This window comes from Psilocybe cubensis, chromosome 13 (genome assembly GCF_017499595.1).
Source record: "Psilocybe cubensis strain MGC-MH-2018 chromosome 13, whole genome shotgun sequence".
In the NCBI taxonomy this organism is placed as follows: Eukaryota; Fungi; Basidiomycota; class Agaricomycetes; order Agaricales; family Agrocybaceae; genus Psilocybe; species Psilocybe cubensis.
In genome coordinates this window covers 1,265,994-1,280,888 of record NC_063011.1, presented here as the reverse complement: position 1 = coordinate 1,280,888, position 14,895 = coordinate 1,265,994, and the positions used below count along the sequence as shown (strand labels likewise).

At 45.9% G+C, this 14,895-nt stretch overlaps 8 protein-coding genes across 8 annotated transcripts; 3 read left to right on the top strand and 5 right to left on the bottom strand.

Moving 5' to 3' along the window:
- Positions 1 to 254: 254 nt before the first annotated feature.
- JR316_0013137 (Acetyltransferase adrJ) lies at positions 255 to 1,294 on the bottom strand (the record flags this gene model as incomplete). The annotated part of the gene is made up of 3 exons (XM_047898750.1): positions 255 to 314; positions 368 to 1,051; positions 1,103 to 1,294. The coding sequence occupies 3 exons, from the start codon at positions 1,292 to 1,294 to the stop codon at positions 255 to 257; spliced, it is 936 nt and encodes a 311-aa protein (XP_047742298.1).
- Positions 1,295 to 1,930: 636 nt separating this feature from the next.
- JR316_0013136 (uncharacterized protein) lies at positions 1,931 to 3,798 on the bottom strand (the record flags this gene model as incomplete). The annotated part of the gene is made up of 4 exons (XM_047898749.1): positions 1,931 to 2,065; positions 2,682 to 3,374; positions 3,428 to 3,607; positions 3,661 to 3,798. The coding sequence occupies 4 exons, from the start codon at positions 3,796 to 3,798 to the stop codon at positions 1,931 to 1,933; spliced, it is 1,146 nt and encodes a 381-aa protein (XP_047742297.1).
- Positions 3,799 to 3,877: 79 nt separating this feature from the next.
- On the bottom strand, positions 3,878 to 5,345 carry JR316_0013135 (uncharacterized protein; the record flags this gene model as incomplete). The annotated part of the gene is made up of 5 exons (XM_047898748.1): positions 3,878 to 4,039; positions 4,159 to 4,323; positions 4,418 to 4,594; positions 4,644 to 4,861; positions 4,916 to 5,345. The coding sequence occupies 5 exons, from the start codon at positions 5,343 to 5,345 to the stop codon at positions 3,878 to 3,880; spliced, it is 1,152 nt and encodes a 383-aa protein (XP_047742296.1).
- Positions 5,346 to 5,469: 124 nt separating this feature from the next.
- JR316_0013134 (uncharacterized protein) lies at positions 5,470 to 6,073 on the top strand (the record flags this gene model as incomplete). Its single annotated transcript, XM_047898747.1, has 3 exons — positions 5,470 to 5,615; positions 5,725 to 5,977; positions 6,029 to 6,073. The coding sequence occupies 3 exons, from the start codon at positions 5,470 to 5,472 to the stop codon at positions 6,071 to 6,073; spliced, it is 444 nt and encodes a 147-aa protein (XP_047742295.1).
- Positions 6,074 to 7,366: 1,293 nt separating this feature from the next.
- On the bottom strand, positions 7,367 to 8,241 carry JR316_0013133 (uncharacterized protein; the record flags this gene model as incomplete). The annotated part of the gene is made up of 2 exons (XM_047898746.1): positions 7,367 to 7,819; positions 7,864 to 8,241. The coding sequence occupies 2 exons, from the start codon at positions 8,239 to 8,241 to the stop codon at positions 7,367 to 7,369; spliced, it is 831 nt and encodes a 276-aa protein (XP_047742294.1).
- A 619-nt stretch (positions 8,242 to 8,860) lies between these two features.
- JR316_0013132 (uncharacterized protein) lies at positions 8,861 to 11,545 on the top strand (the record flags this gene model as incomplete). Its single annotated transcript, XM_047898745.1, has 1 exon — positions 8,861 to 11,545. The coding sequence occupies one exon, from the start codon at positions 8,861 to 8,863 to the stop codon at positions 11,543 to 11,545; it is 2,685 nt and encodes an 894-aa protein (XP_047742293.1).
- A 422-nt stretch (positions 11,546 to 11,967) lies between these two features.
- JR316_0013131 (uncharacterized protein) lies at positions 11,968 to 12,903 on the bottom strand (the record flags this gene model as incomplete). The annotated part of the gene is made up of 3 exons (XM_047898744.1): positions 11,968 to 12,012; positions 12,070 to 12,450; positions 12,499 to 12,903. 3 exons carry the CDS (start codon positions 12,901 to 12,903, stop codon positions 11,968 to 11,970), a joined length of 831 nt encoding a protein of 276 aa, XP_047742292.1.
- Positions 12,904 to 12,966: 63 nt separating this feature from the next.
- JR316_0013130 (uncharacterized protein) lies at positions 12,967 to 14,032 on the top strand (the record flags this gene model as incomplete). Its single annotated transcript, XM_047898743.1, has 3 exons — positions 12,967 to 13,329; positions 13,375 to 13,746; positions 13,790 to 14,032. 3 exons carry the CDS (start codon positions 12,967 to 12,969, stop codon positions 14,030 to 14,032), a joined length of 978 nt encoding a protein of 325 aa, XP_047742291.1.
- Positions 14,033 to 14,895: the final 863 nt, after the last annotated feature.

Here is a 14,895-nt window from a genome sequence, read left to right as displayed (position 1 = left end):
GAGCTTGAGCGCTTTGAGTCATGCCTGAGCGCTTAAGTATTTGCAAGCACTCTACACATGTCCCACCGTTGGTTATATTTTATACGATTTTTTACACCTCCCTTCCGCACTGGGTAGACTCATTTTTACTATTAGTAGGTGGTGATTAATCACTATAGTTTTATCAAGATGCACTTGATGTGAAGCGAACTAAAATATTCTATTGAATACATACACACTTTTCCCTTTTCTTTGGGGCTCTGGTGGTTTAATTCTCATCGTTGATTACTTTTTATCCGTTTTTTGTACATATTACTTTTGCATGCGTAAACCGTCTGCACAGAAAAAGATGGATAAATAAACCACAGACAAGGTGATGCGTGCGTACTTTAAATATCCAGGCGACCAAGACGTCACCGGTGGTAACATGCTCAACTGTCTTCTGCCCATTGCGCAGGGAAGACCTGACCTCCTCGACGAGAGTATCTAGAACAACTTTTGGCAATAGGATTATGCGTCGATCCGCGCCAGCCCAGAACCGCTCCTTCACATGCGACGCTGCCAACTTCAAAACACCACCAGGTCCAACGACTGTATAGGCAGGAAAGGCATCAGCTGGAGTGGAATACTGAATAGCCTGTGCCGCTCGCGCAAGGACGTCGTCTAAAGGGTTGACATTCAGTCCTGCCTGAGGTAGAGGTGGCACTTCCCAATCGCGGCCATTCAGTTCTGCGACGAGCGCGTTGATCACCAGCGCAGCTCCTCCTCCGTCAAATATTCCATGGCTTCTCGCGAATCCAATGCATGTGTAGTCTACACCCCCATTGCTGGCGGCGGGAAAATAGGTAATATTCCAGCATGTCAGGGGGTGGTTGCTGGATTCCCAAACCGTGTAACTTTTGGGAGTAGATGGATGGAGGAACACGTCCAAAGGAAGAGATGTAGACACAGAAGGTATTGGGATCTTGACATATTTCGAGAGAGGAGTGGTTGAAGTCGAAGTTGTCAAGCTAAATGTCGCATAATCATGGGGTAGTCGACCAAGGGGAATTTTGAGAAACCACTGTACGCTCTAATGGCAGGGTCGACCTTTATCGGATGCGACAGAAAGCGAAAGACATACATTATTCTGTTCTGTGGATTGCAGTCTACCTGATAACATCCGCCATTTCTCAGTGACCCTCTGTAATGCAGAGACAAGGGCAGCGGTGTCGATGGTTCCTTCTATGAGCCACCCTGTGACGAATGTAGTACGTTCGAACAGTCTATCAAAGACTGTGAGCGGGAATATGGCATATTCCCCAGCCTCGTTCATGTCGCGGTGCAAGCGAGGTGAAGTTGGAAAGACAGATAAAGGACGAGTCAACCTCTCCGTAAGTGCCGGAAGTTCAGACTGCTCGATGATAATATGGCTCTTCTTCTTAAGGCTTGCCGAATGACCTGCTGATTGCTCCAAGCTTGAGCTCGGCGACTGCTGAGAACTGACACATCATGATGCGTAGACAAATCACCACCTGATTCACTGGATAATTGTAAAATGTTTGTCTGGTAAAAGATCACTGTTTTCCAGAAAGCATATAATCAAAAGTTCAGACGATCAGATGAACTTGCTGCCATCTTTCGGCCACCAGAGGAACGACGAAATGCTTACTTTTACGTTTCCAAAACACTTGCAGGGGATTTAGTGGATATTGAAATGCGAGATGATACTGGGCAAAGGCGTGGAATGCAACTATGGGGGTGACGTGCGGAGGGGTCCCACAAATCATTTCCCCACAGTATTTCTTTTTATAATATGGGATAAAGGAATACACGGAATGAAATTACACGTTGTCGATGATACAACATCGAACTTCTACCGAAAACATTCCTAAGCTACAAGAGTGCTACAAGGTTCGACATTAGCGAGGGGGCGCTACAACGGCACTGCCGAGTACCCCCATCAAGATTACTATGCATCAAACTCATTTATCAAATCTTGGTATGTAAAACCTGCCACCTCCTCAATGCTTCGAGCATCCTCTTGCTGTATCGGTTGATAGCTGGCGTACTGTTCAAATACATCACTAACGATCCCATACGTAAGCTTTGATTTTGTCAGTGTGGATGATAAATTTATTACATAAAATCAACTCACAGGGTGACTGGTTGCAAACGGTAAAAACGAGGCGAGAAGAAGATTGGTATTAGGTTCTGATATTTCACCTGTTGTTACGTTTGATACAAGATTATATTGGCCTTTGCTGGACCGGCTATCGAGAGTCATCTCTTGGTGATGTTGCCACATTTGTGTATATTTTTCCACATCAACACATTCCTTGAGACAGTGTGAAATTACTGCCTTCTCAGAGGTTGCCCTGAAAGAGACGTCAACAAGGTCAAGGTCAAGGTGATCATTTGGTAGAAAAGCCTGCCTGAATTTGCACTGCACAGTGGGGCAAATAAATGTGTCGGCATTGGTTGCATCATGCATCAACAAAATGAGCTCCTTCCACGCAGTATGTTGAACATTTCTAAAATAAATGGATTAGGGTAAAATAGCAGGCTCCATAATAATACTTGCATGTGTCGCTCCAAATGTGCAAGTGAGGAAAATTCTTGATTTTTGTTGAAATATTTGGTGCAGCGTGGGCAAACATATTTGCCATTGGCGTTCTGCTCATTGGTCAGCTGTTGTGAATACGTAGGAAACTGATACACACCTTTTCATTGTTTTCCAGGGCTCTTTGGGTGATGATGGGGCGGAGAATTGATTCCATAGTGCACATTCGCAAGTTGGTCATATCAACTATGACTTTGGTGTCGTCTGGGTGCTCATGATCAGCAATGTTGTTTGGAGTATCCTCGACGTCGTCGTCATCATCCTCATACTCGTCATCAGATGCAAATATAGGCGCAGAAGAACGTTTGTGCACTGGGGTAGCATTGGTGATTAATTGATCGAGATTCCGGAGAGCTGGGTCAATTGGAATATCTTCCTCGGGATTGTCATGCTCTCCGTCACCCAGGTTAGCTTCTTGCATCCGAGCTGCGACTAACTTGACCATGGCGTTGAAGGTTGGATCAGCTTGCAAAGGATCCACGCCATCTATGTGAGATTTTGAAATAATATGATCTATTTCTTTCCTTTTAGCTCTTTCAAGAATCGAGGCTGAGCCGACTGCAGTGGTTATGGAGTCTATGATCCGAGTGGAGGTAGAGGCCTGTGGAACCAGAAGATAATCGGATGGTTGTTTGAGCAATGCTATAGCCTTGTTGGCGTCGTCAGTGGATCCTGCTGTGTCCTGACGCCTGGTCGCGACAACTTGCTTTTCCTTGTCACGTTTGGCAGCCTTTGCAACTTTGGATCGCATGGATGTTGCAGCCGCGGCAGCTTTTCGATAATCTGCGGCAACCTGGTAGAGATGGTTAGAAGATAAAGAGATCAATCAAGGACATAAGCAGTTACTTTGTCTATTTTGTCATCAGGAACAAGCCGAATAACTGTCTTGGAATTTAATATTGTTGAAATGCTTCGGCTAGAGTAATGGAAAGGTTGGCCATTGGTGAGAGTGTCGCTAAAGCAATTTCGAAACTCTGTGCGAAGTCTGCTTTCCTCTTTCAATAGGTTTTGCAATTTAGGATTGTTCTAAAGAAGTACCGAATGATTAACTGTTTAATTTGCAAAACCAGATTAAATACCTTATGGGCTTCCATGGTCTCAGCTTCAGTTAGTTTGACGGGGGCCGTCCGCTCATTGGTTGTGGCATGAGCAACTTGAGCAATCAGTTGTTTTGGCAGGTGTGCACGGATAGCACGTTGTATCTGCATCAGACACATAATAGCAGGACGAGTAATCAAATCACGTTCAATGATGTGCTAAAACAATAGGTTAGGTGATAAGACATCAAACCAAGATTCAACTTGCCATTTTGTTTGCATCCAAGGGTATAGGCAGCTCATTGAGCATCATGCCAGTAAGGTCAAAAGCTGCAGTTTCGGAGGAGTAAAATTTGTGTGACCCTGGTTCAATATGGGTGAGGAGAGTTTCTGCCACGTCTTTGCCAAATTTGTTTTTGACCTAATAGTATAGCGGTTATCATAGGAAAAAAAAAAAAAAAAAAAAAAAAAAAAACTTGCGTCTATGGCGCCTTGAGAACGAAAACCATATGCTGTAGCACCTGGTAGGCCTGCATTGACGGCGACAGTCTTCATGCCAGCGGTAATACCAGTGGAGACCATTGGTTCCGGAGGGTCCTTAAAGCCTCTTCCGCCAGGCCCGCTCGCCAAGAATAGGGGTTCTTCCATTCGTGTTGGATCAATTGGCAAATAAAGATCGGTCGAGTTTGCAAGATCTTCAATAGTCTGCAAATAAAGCCGTTGTAGAAAATAAAAACTAGAGGCAGGAAACACGTACATGAATGTTTACAAACAATCCGCGGGCGAGAAAAAAAGAAACCATGTAGATCCCATGTTCCAACATGATATTAAACCAGTTCTTGACCGGCTCTAAAATATATTCGCGTTGCTCGCCAGTGAATGTGGTGTTGTGCCCTTTGAGCTGCATGATTTGCAACTTTACTCGATATTTGAGACGGTCGATACGAATAAACTTGACGTGTTTGACACAGGGGTACTAGGTGGGAATAAGAAAACAAAAGGGAAAGAAAAGGAGGAGTAAATACTTTTTTATCTTGTTTGTAGACCTTTTCCGAAGGTCCCAGAGATCCCGGCCGGCACAGAGTATAGAATAGAGTTAACGCTAGGCAGATGCGTTGAAGCGCAACCAGACGATTGAACTTTTGTGACATGAGCAAGTTTTGTTCAACGATAAGGCGAAGTTCGAATTCAGTCAGCATAATACGAGGTTTTTGGTGGCGTGCCAGTTTGTATTTGGTGATTACTGTAGAAAAATGAGCTCCGTGAACAGGGAAAATATAAGGAGCAAATCACGTACGTGTATAACACTGATCTTTTAAAAACTGATGGTACCCCTCTGCTGAAAGAAGCTTGGAGCCTATAAGCTTCCCTTGTGCATCGACTGCGAATCTGGCAATGTGCCAACAAAAAGTCAGATAAGCCTCTTTCATAGTTCCAGCGGTGCACTTGTAAGTGCCATCTGGTTGTCTGAGTGCTAAAACCAAAAATACAAGAAACTTCTGGTAGTACTTTTCAAGAGTGTCGTGGAACCAGAGACGATGCTCTTCGAGATCGGGTTCGAACGCTTGCACAGTGAAGAGGAACTTCATACGAATTTTTTCTCTGTTGCGCAGAGTTGCAGGCGCAGTCGTCGACATAAGGTTCTCAATGCAATCCTTGAGAGCCTCCTGAGCTTCATCGAGGGAGACCCTGAAATATGCGGCTCGTATGTGGGGGTGAGACGACATTTTGGGGGGGAGGAAGGAATCTTGTTGGTAACAATTTTGCGAATCCTTGATATCTCAACGGTCACGTGGTGCCGTTCGACCTCCTGTCCGACACGGCGTCCTGCTTGCTTTTGCACGTAACACTATGGCCGACGTAAAAATGCTCAATGATTCAACTTCTAGTGTTACAGAACTAGACATAGCGGCACCCAAAAGCAAACGCAGGCCGGCAAACAAAAGACAGAAAATTGGTGACAAAGGCAAACGAAAGGCAATAACGGATTCCGAAGAGTAAGAAGATTTTGAATAACCACTTCCGTATTCTGATAGTTAGCAGAGAAAAAGAAAATGAACAGTGAATATTGGCGTAGTGGCCCTTGCATATGCTAATTGTCTTTAGCTGTTCCACCCCATTGTCATTGTTTGATGCTACCCGGATGGAGAGCTTGCTCAAGAATGCCGCGATTACCGAGAAGATAAAGCTTGAAGAAGCCAAAGTCCAAGAAAGGATCCAAATCTTGAAGACCCAGGAAGCCACAGCAAGGGCAGCGGAGGCAGCGGAGATAACCAAGCGTCAGGCCATCGAAGCACAAAAGACGATCCAGTTGGCCCAGTTGGACCAGAAAAGGTTGCTTTTGGAACAGGCCACCAATGTGAGTATAGTCTGTCCGCGATGATATTGTTTGTTCTAAAGATGTCTATAGTCTGCTATGGTGGGAGTTACAATGTTTGATATGGCATCAGTGTGAATATATGCGCGTCATATGCACACTAATTTCGCCTGAAACTGCTTAATTCAACGAGTTTTTTTTTTTTTTTTAATGAAAAGTGTAATGCATATCACCAATAGTGCTTTGCAGTATCAAAAGTGACGTTTAGAATGAAGTTACAGATTGCACAATTTTCCGCTGCATATGATTGGTGGTGTTTGCTTTAGGATTAATCATAGGCGTCGCACAGCATATTTTTAGGCCTAGGAAAAAAACATGATATTTAGAATTTGAATCACATAACAGTGGTAGAAATCACCAACCTTTACATGACTTTTTGGCCCACAGTGTCTGGCCGTTGCAACACTGATTGAGGGCGATGTTAAACGACTCGACCTCTGTATGGGATTGCCTTTGTGGGGTGGCCATTTTGATCGACATCAATATCTTGGCAGTGAATCGGAGAAGCATAGAGTGCTTGATGCAATCCTTCTTTTGTATGATTTACAGCTGTCATATTCATGTCAGCCTGCAGAACCAAAGCAGAAGGCCACACTAAGACCTGCCGACCAGAGATCTCTGGTGTACAAGGCCTGGGGAGCGATAGGGCAGATTTTTGGATATGCTGCAGACCAGAGATCTCTGGAGTGCAAGTAACATATGAGTAGTAGGGAGAGACCCGCGGACCGGAGGACGGAATAGGCTGTGGCATGTTCTCAATGCCAGATGTGCAGGTACCGCAGACCAGAGATCTGTGGAGTGCCGGAATCGCCAGTCGATAGTGCATGTACCGCAGACCAGAGATCTCTGGAGTGCCGGAATCGCCAGTCGATAGTGCATGTACCGCAGACCAGAGATCTCTGGAGTGCCGGAATCGCCAGTCGATAGTGCATGTACCGCACACCAGAGATCTCTGGAGTGCAGTATTGCAGATCCAGAGTGCATGTACCGCAGACCAGAGATCTCTGGAGTGCAGTATAGCAGATCCAGAGAGAGCTGCTGACGTGTTGGCTATGGAGGTCCATGGAATCACGTGCAGTATATCACGTGCACGATCAATGTACAGAAATAATATATTTGCTGCACAACGTAACAGTCGCGTCTGTGAAAAGACCGCGTACTTGCACAGTCTCGTTATGATAATATTAGTATCTCATAGGTGTAAGGCATGTTGTTCACAGTACATGTATTTCACACAAAACATTATTTTTGTTTTACTATTGGTAGCGATTTTCTTGTATTCCAGAAGCAATTTGCAAAAGTGAAAACATAGTGTAGTACTTTATTGAATGAAAACACGATTTTCGGGCGACAAACGGTATTACGACAAGTTTAATCATCATATTCATCAGCATCATCTGTATCGTCAGTATCATCAGAATCATCAGAATCAAATACATCTATATCGGAATCTTCGATTCGGTCCGCAGAATATCGAAGCAAACGGCGGTGTAATGACATGATTTTCTTTGGTGGGCGAATTATTGTTTGGTGCCACTGGTCATTTTCTGAAGTGCGCCAGAGAAGATTATGGCATCCATATAAGTCAGTGACCCGCGTTGACTTATATGCATGGAACAGATAGAATCGTCGAAGTGTTTTAATGGATTCCAAATTCCATTTTTCTACAGCCTTGCTGATGGTAAAATCGGGGGATAAGCCGTGATCGAATTGAATAAGGACGGGTGTCTTGACGAGAAACAAGACCAAGGAAGTGCATCGGGATAACATTTTCGGCCATAGTGGGGAATCCCAGGGACAATTCACTTGCTCCTCAAATTCATCCTGGCCGGGTGAGCATGATTATATTGAATCTGCAAAATATTCACCTCTGCCGTGGTCAGGTCAAGTTTGTAGCGCAAAACAGTTAATTGTCCTAGAACTATTCTCCACTTCTCGTCTAAAAGCCATGAAACCGCTGCAGGGCACAGTTCTCCGTGAATGTTGAGTTCTGTGACGGCAGACGACGAGAGTGCGGCACCAAGGTCTTGGCACAAAGTCATGGTCGAAGGCAGGGCTATTTCGATTATACTGATCATACGCAATGCAGCATTGGAAACCAGATTATATGCGCCAATTTGTTCCTCACTGTAGAGGGTCAGATGTTGTTCGTGTGATACTGCGTCGTCATATTGTTCGGAGGCTGGAGAATCCATGTTTTGGACGCTGATGACGGTCAGATGTTGTTCGGAGGCTGGGGAATTCATGTTTTGGATATATGCAAAGGGAGTTGCGTGATGGTCTGAAAGAGAAGTGGGGGGGGGGGGGCGGGGGAGGGGACGCGTTCGGACGCGATAGGGTCACACGTGATCGTAGTTTTTTTTGCCAACACCCAGTCTTGCACACTGCATAGGCGAGAGACACGCAATTGCTGCAGTCCAGAGATCTCTGGAGTGCAGGTAGCGTGCACTTTGATAGGCTGCAACCCAGAGATCTCTGGAGTGCAGGTAGCATACACTTTGATAGGCTGCAAACCAGAGATCTCTGGAGTGCGTGGTGAGCAAGCAGGTAACGCGAAGTCCATGGATTAGGTAAGCCTTTATGTAATCGGGTCACGAATGCGAATGACTTGTAAAAATTTTGTTCAATTGGTTCCTTGTACTTGTTTCTCTCAGGAGATCTCCCGAGACGAAAAACTTGTACCCATTTGTTTCAGGAGATCTTCCTGTAACGAACACGTTTCTCTCGGGAGCACTCGTACCCTTGTCTTTCAGGAGATCTTCCTGTAACGAACACGTTTCTCTCGGGAGCACTCGTACCCTTGTCTTTCAGGAGATCTTCCTGTAACGAACACGTTTCTCTCGGAAGATCTTCCTGAGACGAAACATGGAAAACATTGACTGGACCAAGGGCGTTGTTTTTTTGCAAGATGGTGTTATATACTGTTCTCCAAATAGTGAACGAGTTGTTGTTATGCCTGGTGAAGATGAGAGGCCCACGTTGAGGCACTTTGAACCTGTGATGACAGCAGACGTGTCCGATCCAGCGTATATTCCTCCCCGTTACAACCTAGATCTCGCCAACTACAGACAGCCTGTTCGATGGGAGGACAGCTATGGATGGCTATCATTCGTGCCTTTAACCCCAACTTTTCTGGCCACACCGTTTGAACCACTATGCTGGGCACCGAAGCTGATTAAAACTGATAAAACATGGGGAATGAACGAAGCAGACCGAGACAAATGGGACATGTGTGAACGGCGTATAGTGAAACTGTGCGAGAAGCTGCGGTTGTGGTATCGCATACCTGGCACCCCACCACCTTTTCCAGGGGATTTTGGCTACAAGCGGACCCACAAAACATCTGCAGTGGCGAAAAAGATGATTGAAATCAGCCGAAATTGTTTTGTCCTGTGGATGGGCTTCATGTCCTACCTGATTGTGCAATCCCGTCGACCCGAACACGCCGTGCACCTACAAAGTCAACCCAATCTTCCTGTACCTGCATGGCACACGCGAATCCTAGAGGAGCAGGAGAAACTTGCTGACGAAGAAATGGAAAGAGCATTGAAGGAATGTCGTTGGCTGGTTCCTGAGCGCCAGACACCTTTGATCACGGAGGCATGGCTAGACGGGATATACAATTCGAATGTGTGCTCTTTCAATGCACGAACGCCTCGCATTGGAATCGCATATGAATGGACACAAACTCACCGAACTCAGCCACCCATCGAAGTGTTTTTGGAGAACCATGTCCCGGTGTACTATCCGTGGCGGGTTGTGGAAGAGGAGTTTTTGAAAACGTCCCGTGTCAATAGGAAGGGTCTTGAACCACCTTCCAAAATGCTTACAGACGTCATCGATGAGGTTCTAGGGACCGCGGCTGCACAGAATATTCCCATTGGGTGCTTGCTTATTCGCAGATACCACAACATGCACGACAACACAGATTCTCCGAGCCTGAAATTGATGAGCCAAATGACATTTGATTCTGTTGTTTTCCGGCACATAGTCAACCACTACAGGGACCATTTGGATGAGATGAGCGCAGAATGGGACCGATTGGATATTGACGCACTGTTGAAGGAGAGGTCTGAAGAGCTGAAGACGCACGCTGTGCAAGTAGCCAATGAATTGCAAGTATTTGACTTTTCTGAAGACTACGGCGGTCATAAGCACACCCAGGTATTTGCGGATTGGACTCCGTACTGGCAGGACAGGCTGGCCCAGTGGAAAAGGAAACCCCCGCGCCCAATGTCAACACCTGCTCCTCTGCTGAAAACAACAATGTACGCGTGGACGTTTGAGATGAATGCTTACGTGCGTCGCAAACTTTTGAAAAGCGACCATTCAAGTGCTCATAGAGATTGTCCTACCCGGCGTCGAGTGTACAATGCTGCAAAAAATGAATGGGATTTGTGCATTTTTGATCCTCCTAAAGAATTGGTTTACCGCACAAGGGGAAGCGACAGTGACGAGGACAGTGACGACATGTCGTCAGAGCCATACCACGGGCTCTTTTCTCCAAAACAGGGCAGTGAATCCAAACAAACAGAACCCCAGCCCACCCTTGTTTCAGAGAAAGCCCACACCACCATCGTTGCAGATGAAGCCCACACCACCATCGTTGCAGATGAAGCAAACCCCACCATCATTGCAGATGAAGCAAACCCCACCATGGTTGCAGAGGAAGCCCACACCACCCTCGTTGCAGATAAAGCAAACCCCACCATTGTTGCAGAGGAGGCCAGTGAACCAGAACGCCGGTGGCTGATGCCCTCGACAGATTTCGTGGAGACCATTCGGTATAGCTATGGATACACCGGAGTGTCAACGTGCAAAGAATTGAGGCCACCCAACGATTGGCAGGACATTGTGGAATGCTTTGGTTTTAACCAGTCGGATCTGGGCCAAATTAGCATATTGGAGCAGCAGTCGATCCACGACTTTTACCATGACATTGTCAGTGATGGGACATGGAGTTGCGATGTACCACTGCACCATGTTCAACGCCCGCTTCCCAACCTGTTTGTTTTTTCGCTACGTCCGTCTGAGAGCTCGGACTGGATGTTGGGTGTGGAATCGGTTGAAATTGCACTGTATGTGTGCCGACTTGTGAGAGATAACCCTTTGCTAGCAGTAGATGAAATTGCATACAAGATGCTCAGCAAAGGAGTTCCATGTCGGACTCTGGTTGGACTTTCAATGTCCACCAGAAGCAAGACGGTGGCAGATGTATTCCAACCCGTGTCATACCGTCCAGCAGGATATCAATTTGGCGTGGATGACTTTAAGGAATACCAGTACCAGTGCGAAACCTTGCTGCAACACTCGCATGGTCGGGCAGCGGTGTTGAAGGGTGGATTGGTGGGTCGGATCGCGAGCGACTATCTCGATTTGGGTGACTGTTTGGAGGGTCCTTCGCATGAAATCCAGACGAATCGACAAGGGTTTGTAGCTCCGACGGGGGTTTTAAATTTGTTTTATGGAGACGATGAGCTTACGGAACGCGAGCTGGCGATCCTCTGTGGAACATACGGAATGTACACAGGTAAAATAGCAGGAGCGTAATTGATATTTATGCTAATTACTGTATAGGACACAGCAAAAGTCAAACGACCATCAAGTCATGGTTTCCACCTGCCGACATGTGGATATCTGTGCGAAACGGAAGACAGGTGATTGAATGGACGCCGGCAAACGAGCGATGGTACAAAGAACGGGTAGAGATGATCTTGGATGGCAAAGCACAACCGCAAACGCGTGCACAGTGGCGAACATGGTATCGTGGATCTCCTCACACGCGTCGTTTTAAGGAGTGTTTTGCTCGTAGGGTTGCTAATGTATAAAATTTGTGACAAATTCTTCGATGCCGCCACCAAATAAAGACAAAATTTGTTGGAATGCCGGTGTGCTATTGACTGGAATGTGAGGGTGAGCGAGGACGAGTGAGAGAGTGTCTGGAAAGGTAGGTGATCTGCCTGTGGTTCCACTCAAGTAGGATGCTGTTGGGTTCCAGAAGGGATCCATGAGGACAGCTACACCAAACTGGTACAGGGTATGAGAATGTTCAGGAACAAAAATAACAAATTTACTTTTTGAAACAATTTTTTGGTGTCCTGACGACTCTTGACAACCTTGTTGTGCCGGCTTGCAAAAGTGGCCTTGTGCCTTTTCTGAATTGCGGTATCCACTTCATTGTGGAAGGGATAGATTACGTTAAACATTTCCTCTCGGTATTGCTGTTTGCCCCTATTGTCCATTTGATCCCATTCTTCAGCGAATTTGATGGCCTGGATGGTACCGAGCATGGCATGGAGGAATTTGTGGACCCTCGAGTCCGCTTCTAAATCACTAGAAATGTGGAAACGGGCCAGGAGTCGCCTGGGATTGTGGGCATTATTTTCAATGTTTACAATGCGTTGGAACAAGGCATCAAAGGTGCCGGTATAATCGTCGCTGCCAAGAAGCTCGATCTGACAATGTTCAGTGAGGATTCTGGGCAAGAAAATAGGAAAACTGACCAAATCATTAATACTGTTTGCCTTGTTGTATCCCTGGAAAAGATGAAGAAAGGCCACCTGCTCTTGCTGGAGCATGCTGGCCTTGACAGGTGACTGAACAATCCTGGGGATCCAGTATTCGGCATCATTGGGAGAATCAAAGAAATTGTGTTGAATAATCTCTGTCAACCGTTCTTGCGGCGTCGGAGGAACGTTTTGATCAGGAAACTCGAGTGCGGCCCATTCATCGTCATCGGGTTCTATACCCGACGCCGCCAAGAGGCCACTTGTTTGTAAATGAACAAGGCCTGCGATGCGGTAAAGGTACTGTAATTGCTCTATCTCATTTTGGCCTGCGTCTTCTTCAAGAGGGTCAAGCTGCGCAAGGCCGAGGTAGGCTTTTTCGAGAGATTTCAAAGGTCTCATGGTGGTGGTCAATATATGCGCGGTCACGAGATGTCACTCAGACGCGTCTTTCTTGCTTGTACCATGAAGAGCCTGGAAAAGGCATATGCCGAAGTCACAAAACTCGAACCATTGGAAGATGATTCGGACGACAGAAACAATATAGCGAGGCTCCATAGAATGGCAGGGCTGATGTACATGCACCTCACCGGGGTCATGTATGCGTCTGGAATTGAGCCAGACACTGATTGTTGGAGAGAAATAGAGGTGCCAACGGACGGCAAAATGATACCGCAGACTCGTTTCAACAGTCTGCTTGCACAGGACATGGTGCCCGTTACTGCACAGGACTGGGCATATGACCTTGGAGTGTGCTTGGGACAGAAAGCAAGGGAGGAAGGGGCGCTGTTGCGCCTTTACCGGGGATACACAACCGATGGAAATTTGGTAGGTGGCATATTATTGTATACCAACATTGCTGACATTTTAAAGCGAGACTATATAGGTACATACGCATACAATGGGACGTTTATTTCAATCTGTGAGGCGAGCTTCAGCATTGAGCAGATCACAAATGTATGTGATCGTTTGTACAGACGCGAGATGCTCCAGGCCGACATCAAGACGGATGACAAGCTGCAATCATACGTACATGGCTTGCTGGGAATAATCCAAGCTATCCGGTATGCACGAGAGTGGGGAACACTTGACCGTGCCACAAAGGGACGCTACCGCGAAGCAGTGATTGCAGACCTGGTTGCAGGCGAGGAGGAATTGGAACGCAAAAAAATCAGTGTAGTGCTTGGACACCGCCACGAGAAAATAGTCAAGGCTAGAAAAGATTTGGCCAAATTGTATGAACAGGTGAGTACAATGTCATAGGAGAATCACATCTGATGGAACATAGTTTGGGGTATGCATTCTCTTGGATGCTTTTTGGAACCCTAGTATTTGCTACGCAGACGGAAAAACTGGTCGTTCAATTACTTTTACGTCCATGGTGGCAATTGCACTCAAGACCCCGCCTAGGGAAATGCCGCATAAATCAATGGAATTTTTTGTTGAGCTGATGGACATTATTGGGGGTCCCGTGAGGGACTATGTGTTTGATTTCGTAGATAACCGCACGTCTGCGGGTCAGACTGTATAACAATTTATTTTTGCGTGGGAGATTCTCTGTGAAGGATGAGCGAAGAAAGACAAGAAAGAAGAGAAAACCCACTCATTTATGAAAAATGATGTCTGTCCGGGCAAAAAATTATCACATTTCTTTTAAAGATGTGAGTTGAAGAAGTAGAAAAAGACATAAAACATGCCTTTGGTTTGATATCCTGTATCGAGAGTGAGAAAATAGTGGGTCATAGGAAACGGATAGACATACAAGGGAAGACATTTGCCGAAATGCATATGAGGAAGGAGTCTTGCTCTGGCCAGCCACTGGGTTGACCTGAGGGTTAGGTTGGGGCTGTTGGGTAGACATGTTGGAGAGCAAGGAATAGAGGGGCGACTGTTAAGTCTGGCCATGTCGGAAACCTCTAGATCGCCTTTTCAGGCGTTAGTCTGATCATTGCCCCAATTTTACTGATCAGATCATTGTTAATGGGCTAAAATGCACAACGTGGTATGATAAGCGAGACCGCCTCCTGTTAATGCTAAGAGCAGTGTGATGTTATAAATGACCTTAAGATAAGATAACGTACACTAGGGACTTGTCATAGACGACGTGAGGAAACGATTGCTAGAGACTTTGGAGTTGTTTAAGCATACCAAAAACCCTAATAGCACCACACATTATGCTTCTACGGGCAATCTGTGCACTAGGTTGTATGATTAGATTGTATATCACAATACTAAACACAAATAAAATGGACAATAGAACACTTTAAATGCCTTTAATGGCTTCGATTTTTTGTCATCTACAAAGTTTAGCATGCTTAGAACACTTAGTTCCACAAGAAAGTAGACATGTAAACTTCTAGAGAAGGTATAGAACTCTTCTAGCTTAATGTAACT